At 51.9% G+C, this 8426-nt stretch overlaps 1 protein-coding gene across 1 annotated transcript; it reads right to left on the bottom strand.

Annotated features, from left to right (window-relative positions):
* Positions 1–944: 944 nt before the first annotated feature.
* LOC139059946 (uncharacterized) lies at positions 945–3538 on the bottom strand. Its single transcript, XM_070538600.1, has 3 exons — positions 2169–3538; positions 1843–2077; positions 945–1175 (listed from the first exon to the last, which is right to left on the bottom strand). The coding sequence occupies exons 1-3, from the start codon at positions 3536–3538 to the stop codon at positions 945–947; spliced, it is 1836 nt and encodes a 611-aa protein (XP_070394701.1).
* Between the last annotated feature and the right edge of the window lie 4888 nt (positions 3539–8426).

The raw sequence follows: 8426 nt of genomic DNA, 5'->3' as shown, positions 1-8426 counted from the left end.
TGGGCATGGCGGTCTGCTCCGCCGCGGGAGTTCCAGTTGGGCTGGTAGTGCATTCCACAGGACGTTCCATCATTGGAGACAGGTTCATCCGGTTGCACTGGAGTACACCATCGGAGTCTCCTAGATGTAGGAGCGGGTGCGTTGAGCAGGTCCCATGACGGTCCCGGAGGACTTGGCGTCCAGTACCCCGACCCGCTCGCCGGCGTGAAGAGGCCGTAGTGTGCGAGCCGCGTGTCTTCGGTTGAATTTTGATGCTTGGCACCTCCGGTTGGCCTGGTCCCGCCAAGGTCATTGGAGCGACGGTGCCCATGCTGGCTTCAGCTGGTGCGACGTCTTCGGTACCCGGGTCTGTAGACGCCTGCCCATGAGCAGCTGAGCAGGGCTCACTCCATTTAACCTAGGGGTGTCCCCGTATGCCAGAAGCCCCAGGTAGAGATCATCCGCCTTCCGCAGCAGGTCCTTGACCGTCCTCATCATCCATTCCACCTCCCCGTTCGATTGTGGAAAACGGGGGCTGCGTGTGACCTGGCGGAAGCCGTAGAACTCGGCGAAGGTGGAGAACTCTTGCAGCAAACTGAGCACATTTATCGCTGTGCACCAGTGTCGGGATCCCGTGATACGCGAAGACGCTCTTGACGGCGTTGATGACAGCAAACGCTGTCGTCGAGCGCAGGCTGATCACTTCCGGGAAGCATCACCGGTAATCCACCATAAGGACACAGTCCTGGCCTTTCAGATGAAAAAGATTGATACCCACCTCTTCCCAGGACCAAGTTGGAGTTTTTGGCGGCAGCATGGGCTCCGAGCGCTCCATCCTGGTTTCGGCGCACGTGGGGCAGTTAGCTACCTTGTTTGTACATATTATTGTTGATGTCCGACCACGAGACTGATTCCCGAGCCAGAGCTTTGCACCGGTTAATGCCTTGATGCCCGACATCAAGGAGCTAGAGCGTGCGGCACTGAAGGGCGGACGGCACAAGAATGCGCGACCCCTTCAGAAGCAGTCCTTCACAGACGCTGAGGTCCTCTTGGTACTGCTTCTCCTTTTCAGATGGAGATGCAAATGGGACTGCCGGGGCGAGCTGTTGGCACAGAACTGAAGCAGCCGACTGCACTCGCCGTCGTTGGCTTGGGCCTGGGCAGGTGCTCGAGCTGCGACGACGACGAGACGATGTCTGGGTAGGAGCGGACAACCTGTTGCGCAAACAGCTCGACTCTATTCGCGCGTTTGGACGGAGAGCAATGGAACGGTGCGCGCGAAAGCTTATCGGTAGTTACCAACAGCTTCCCGGTATGTAAATTACGTGGTACTGGAAACGCATCAGCTTCAAGCGAAACCGCTGGATCGTGCTGGTAGTAGGTCGACGTCCATGGACCCTATTCTTCGAACCTTTGCACCTCCCAGCTGGCCGCCTAAGCTTCTTTCTCCGTTTTGCTGTACTGGAGTTCCATGGGTGGGAGAGACCGCGATGCGATAGCAACGGCCCGACCCTCAACGGATGGCTGCTTCTGAAGAATTAGTGCTCCGAGGTCATAGGAGCCGGCGTCGGCCGAGACCGTGATCCTGTATTCGGTGTTGTAGAGAGCCATGCAGAGGTCAGAGCACAACAGTTTCTTTAGTTGGGAAAAGGCAGATTGCTGCGTATGATCCCACGTCCAAGCACAGTTCTGGAGCAGCAAGGCTCGGATCGGCGCAGTCACCTCCGAAACGTGGAGTAAGAAGCGCCCGATGTGATTCACGAGGTCCAGCAGACGACGGACCCCTCCGACAAATTCGGGTGCATGCATGGCTCGGATCGCCGGAACCTCGTCTGGGTCTGGAGAGATGCCTTAAGCGCTGACTACGACGCCAAGGAACTTGACGCTGGAAGTGGCGAACGAGCACTTCTCCCGATTGAGCGTGACTCCTGCCTTCGCTAGCCGATGCATGGCTTGGAGACTGCAGTCGTGCTCGGAGCGTGTCCTCCCAAAGACGAGGATGTCGTCGATCATGTTCACAACACCCGCTTGGCCTTCCAGGATCCGCGACATCTGCCGCTGGAAGTACTCCGGTGCAGACGTGATCCCAAACGACAGCCTGAGGGATCAGTAGCAGCCAAACGGGGTTATGAAAGTGGTGTATTCTTTGGGACTCGGTGGACAGCTTAACTGGTGGAAGCTCGACGTGCCGCATAATTTGTAGAAAAACTGTGGCTTCTCCGAGCAACCCGAGGCATTGTTCCACTGTAGGAAGCACGTGACGTTCTCGAAGAATCACCTTGTTGAGGCGAGTCAGGTCCACGAAGAGCCGATAGCCGCCCGAGATCTTGGAGACGACAACCAGTACAGCACACGAGTCAGTGGGTGTGTCCACCCGACGAATCACGCCCTCTGCTTTTAGCTTCGCTAGCTCAGTCTTGACGACATCGCGGAAAGGGAGTGGAAGGCGCCGGGGTACGCTCAAGGAGAAAGGCGTAGCGTTGGGTTGGAGCCTGATAGCGTAGGCTCCGGGGAGTGTCCCAAATCTTCGGAAGAGGCTGGAATAGAGATACAAGTCGCCTGTGGGCTGTGGAGTCCCTGAGATTTGGTCGACAAACGTGCAGATGCCCAAAGCTTGGATTGCCATGAAGCCCAGCAGCAGGACCGGCTTCCTTGCCAGGACGTAGAGCAGCTGCTTGGTGCACATGCCGTGACACGACAGGCTAGTGACGTAAGTGCCTATGACCGGGAGGATGTTGTGGCCAGGGTCTTTCAACTCGCTGTTGGGGTCTTGAAAATTCGAGGGGACGCCCGGAAACGTACTGGGTATGAGAGTAATTTCGACGCCAGAGTCCACCTTGAAGGAAAGTGGGCCAACCATTGGCGAGTACCACGACGAACTTCGCGTTCTGGCACTCTCCTTCAACTGCTTGTAGCTCGATGGAGCTGGTGGAAGGCTTCTGCGTGTGCTTGCCGTTGACGCCCTTCTTGAAGCACACGTTCTCGAAGTGGCTACCCTTGTGGCAAAAGCTGCAGGACGCTCTGCGAGCCGGACAGTTGGCGTGAGGGTGTGATGCGCGCCCGCCGAATAGGCACAGCTGGTGGGTTGTTTTATCAGCTGGCGCTGGCTTTCCCTTGCGATGCGAGTGGCGTCGACGGCGAGCGATGATAAATCAGCTGAGTCACAAGCTTTGCGCTCGTTATCAGCGTCTTCGTGTAGGCGAAAGTGTGTGAGCGCTTCGTGCAGCATCATTCTCCGGTTCTGACAAAACTGATCCGAGAGCTTGTGGTCAAGCAAGCCAATGAGAAAACGGTCTCGGAAGAGCCGCTCTTCGATGGCGCGCGAGGCGTAGTTGCAGCGCTTGACCATCATACGGAGCGCAGCGAATAACGCGTCCGTCGTCTCACTCGGTTGCTGCGTACGCCGGTGAAAGCGCGATGACTCGTACAGCGCATTAGGTGGGTGGACGAAGTGGTCAGTGAATGCCTTCTTCACAGCGGCGCCATCCTTCAGGTCCGCCTTTCGCAGCGTAATGGACGCGAGGACAAGCCTGGCTTGCGGGCCCATGCAGTAGAGCATGGAGCACACTTGGACCTCCGTCGGAGCTGCGTAGAGTCCGGTGGCGAACTATAGTAGTCCTCGTACTGCACCAGCTACGAGGGCCAGGAGCTGGAGTTGTCAAAGTCAAACGCTGGCGGTGGACGGAACTGGGCCATGCCTTGTAGGAACAGAGCGGCCGACGAAGCAGCAGACATCCTAGCTGAGAGTTCCCCGGTGGCCATGACGGAGGGAAGGTGACTTCGAAGGGGAGCGGCGATGGCGGGGCCAGGCCGCCTGTCGAAGCCGCAAGCATGGGTTCAGCGGCGACGGATCCCGCCAACTTCAGACACCATGTCGAGCAAGCGAATGACACAGCAGCTGACTCTCCGGGCGGGCAAGTGCCCAGCAGGATTTATTCTGTCCTTATAGAGTCGTGGATGATATGCTGCCATCCAGTGGTACTGCTGTACACTACACTTTTCTATTGCGATTCGACAATCAGCCTTCCGCGATTGCTCAAAAAATTTCGGGCCACCTCCAATCCTACTCACGAAGTCACGAAAACTGCGATAGCTCCTCATCTGATATCACGTGCACACACTGAATGCATGATTAGACTGAACAAAACAAAAATAATTGTTTCTGATCCGATGCCTTTTCGCCATTAGCCCTCTGCTATTGGTCAAAAGTTTTCGGGTTGTGCCCACTTCGCCTGTCTCTGACACGCCACGTCACAAAACCACGAAAACTCACCACATCAAAGTGACGTGTTCGCGTTAAAAATGCATTAATATGCCGAAGAAAACTGAATTCTTTTCTGAATATCCGGAGACTACAGCGCTCTGAAAGGAATAGAAGCTGACTGCTCGTCGATCTCTAAAGCACTGGCTACTCGCACCTGCTGGAGACTATGTATTTATTGCGCATAATAAATCATCTTCCTTGGCAGTGTAGCATTGACGAGCCCTTTCGGTGCGTATACAACATCGGTCTGCCAACTCTTCTTTCCTTAAAGTCGGTTTTTAGCGGCATTTTTAACATTTCGTGGCACACCGCCGCTATTTTCGACCAGCCACCGCAAGCTAAGGGGAAGCGGACCATTCGCAGACGCCAGCACCACCCTTTTCATCCGGTCATCTATTTTCACTGCGCTGGCTCGACCCCATAGAAACTCTCTCCACTTGAGCGTGCTCGACGCCTCGTGTCAGCCAATTAGATCAGAACAACCGTTCTGTGTAGGCAATGTTATTAGTATTGAAAGCAAACAAAAGAGATTCCCTATAAGCGAAGAGAGCGTTTTATTGGACTGTTCAGACAACGTTGCGGGTCACCACCCGATGTTTGCGCCGTTGGTTACGCAAATGTGACGTCAGGAAATTGGAATAAAAATAGATCGGAATATTTTTACGCTATAGGGCCCCAGGACACATGTGGGTTCCCGTTCTATCTCGTACACTTCGACATCAACTATGTCCCCATGCCTCTTGAAATCTCACTTGAGCATTCGCAATCCTTCCCTGAAGCTGCAGTTATACCGCAAGGCTTCTCCCGCTATGATGCAACATTGTAGGGTCTTTGTGGGTGATAGTTCCCTTCCCAAAAGCTTACACATTTCGCATTTGAATAGGCGACAAACATTCTAGTAATAACTACAGATGTGAACCGTCTGTCAAAGTCTTCTTTTCATGTGGCTCCGATATGACAAACAACGCTTCCTGCTGCGAAGCAAGTTAGATCAGTTGGAGTCGAGAACACTGTTGCACACAAAGATAGTTGTACCCCCTATAGACCTGATGTGCAGCTCCATATGGGCGCATGGCTAGTCTTCGCCTTCCTTTCTTCCTCTCGTTTCATCCTTAATCATCTTTCACAAGTGTAGGATACGTGGCAAATCGGACCCGCGAATGGTTCACATCACTGTTTCCCACCTTTTATCTCTATCCTTCCATGCGTTCATGCGGACGCGGGGAGACCACTCCAAATTTTCAAATATAGAAAGGAGAGGGCAGAAGTCCTCTAAAGAATAAACTGGACAATTTCTTAACTACTATTGCGCTTTCAAGTGTGCGAGCACGCCTAAAATTTCTCACAGCAATAAAACACATATGTTTAAAAAGCCTCATCAGTTGCGGCTACTAGTGTGCGGGGAATATCAACGTCAAAACGTTACGGCTAGTTCGCCACCAGATCTTTTCCCGTTACAATATAAACACGCAGAACAACGAACCCTGCAGCAAAACAAATATGCACAGAGAAACCTTTAGGCTTTCAATGGATGAACTTATTACGAAACTGCACGCAGTGAATGTACGTATATCAAGCACAACAAGGGTTTCATTCGAATAGGCAGACGTTTCTTTCGAAACGTGTACATATGGTTCTTGAATTTTAGGGATATTACAATCAATATTTAGCCAGAACTACGCGTTGGATTGCAACACGACCATTGCCGAGGAGAAGGCCATTAAAGCTGAGACAGAAGAAACTGAGATTCTAGGATTGCAGATGCCGTGGAACAGACAAAAACTGCGCATGTTCCAAAACAAAAGGGTTAAAAGCCAGCAAAGGGGCAACGTGCACTTGGGAGCCTTTACCATTATGATTTTAAAAGGCTCAGGCTGCCCCGTTTTTAAATTAGGTCTTTCTCCTTTACCCAAATATTTATGTCTATAGAGCGTAGACTGAAATATTGGCACCCAAGGCAATCCTTGAAACAAATAAATTCTACGAAAGTTGTCCTACATTAATGTTATTCCGTTCCCACACAAAACCATTTACTGTGTGCCACAAAAGCCCCCTAGACATTTTTTTTTTCACATGACGAACAGCTCACTGAATAACTTTATTTTAGCTGAAGCCTCAATAGACGTCGCATATATTTCACCCGTGTGCGCGAGTGCTTTTCATAAAGTATTTGGAGAGAATGTTTGGCTATGGTGTAACTTCTATAGGCAGCACCCTAAGTCTGTTGTCATGATAACGTTAAAGATCCCCGTGGATTTCCTTTGGTTCTTTACAGCCAAGAACTAACCTTGAGCCTTGGCACTGAGTTTGCATCACCATATCACGATGCTCTGTCAATTCTTGTTACTGAAAACAAAACAAAAAGCATCTGTGTCGGCGCCTCGGTTGTATCTTCACCAAGGGCTCTCGGCGAGCACACCGACTTTAGATTTCGTGGCAGCCATTGCGTTGTGTTGTACCCTACACGTTGCGATGTGCCAAGCTTCTTCTTAGGAAGCGCATCTGGCAAATTTTGATTGTGTGTAACCGGAAAGAAATGGGCATCGTCAGCAGTGATGGAGTGTTTCCTTTTTTGTGTGCAAACTCATTACCCTATTTCTGTGCACCTTTACAAGTCTACATATAGCTGGCAGTTGTATCCGCACTCATGGCAGTTTTCAATTAGCTCTCTCTATCCAGCTTTTCTGGACACGTACCAACTAGAGCCCCAAGCGGGCCCGGCACGAAGCTAGCGCGTTTTTAATGGAACGAGCGGGTTTTCCGCCGAATAACAAAAGCTGCAGGTAGATTAGTGAAAAAAGGCAGGTGACAGACGTGTTCTGGAAGACAATCCACACGAGCCAAATGCAGGGATCCCACTATGGCACGTAAGAATTTTGTTCCCACAGCGGTTAAAGATTTAGCAATGGAAGCCTATGGAAAGGACGAAAATTTGTACTCAATTTTCGAGGCAAGAATTATGCCTGTGATAAAACTACGGCATCTATCATAATACCCAGCGCAGCGTATGAAGTTCGGAGACTCATCTTTCGATTGATGCCTATCTGGACTCTCCACACATGGCGTAACACTGTTCCCAAAAGCGATTTGTGTAACACTGTCGTGAAAATTCACGTGGTATATATAAAAACATGAGCGTACCTTTCGGCGCAGCCTCGTAAGCCGTGGCCGAGATTCCACTTCCGGGCACGGCAGTGAACGGACGTGTTATCATGTGCTCCGACGGAGCGGCGTTGGCGGCCGCGAACGGCCGCGGTAACAGGAATGCTGTTTTTGAAGACGAGGATTATCAGGTGATCTTGCCGCACTTGCCTACCGTCGAATCGTCCTTAATACTGTTTTTTTACACGTGGACGTCCGTGGAAGACCGTACAAAGTTGAGGATTTCCGTGACGCTCTGGTTCATCTGGAACTGCTCCCCGAAGTAGTTGCTTTGGGGGCGTATCAGATGAATCACGTGTAGGCGGTCATGATGAAGACGACTGAAGCCACAAAGAAACTGCTTGCTATCCGAAGCATCATTGTCAAAGAACGCCGCTGTATTGTCGTTGACCCCACCAATCAAGGCGTGCGCTTGAAGTTACACTGGATGCTGCCAAACGTGACAGATGAAGACATCAGACAAGCTCTTGCCCCATACGGAACGGTTACGGACGCGGCGAAAGAACGGTGGTGTGTTCAAGGGATTTTGGACAAGGGCTCAACGACGCGGTCGGTGACCCTGCAGCTTAAAGCAGGTACTACAGTCGACGATATTCCGCACCAGCTACGCATAGCAGGGGAGCTCGTCCTTGCCGTCATTCCGGGCCGCGCCCCTCTTTGCCTGCGGTGCCATACAACCGGTCATATTCGCCGGGACTGTCGAGTTCCACGCTGCGAGGTCTGCCGCCGCTTCGGCCATGAACGATCTCAGTGCGTCAAGACATACGCCGTCGTCGCAGGACCAACGAGAAGAGAAGAAGAGGTATCTGAACACCTCATGGATGAGGCTGAAGTTGAAGATATTTCTCCGGTTAAGAGCGACAAGGTTGGCAACGCGGTCACACAGAAGCAGTCTCTCCACCCCAAAAACTTGTGCCCAGACAAGAAAACCAACAACGATGCCGATAATCGGAAAAAGACTGAAAACGGGGCGCCTGAAAACCAGAGTTCCGTGACAGAACAGAGTGATGTCCCCTCGAAG

The sequence above is a fragment of the Dermacentor albipictus genome, chromosome 1 (assembly GCF_038994185.2).
Source record: "Dermacentor albipictus isolate Rhodes 1998 colony chromosome 1, USDA_Dalb.pri_finalv2, whole genome shotgun sequence".
Lineage (NCBI taxonomy): Eukaryota > Metazoa > Arthropoda > Arachnida > Ixodida > Ixodidae > Dermacentor > Dermacentor albipictus.
This window is presented reverse-complemented; position numbering and strand designations above follow the sequence as displayed.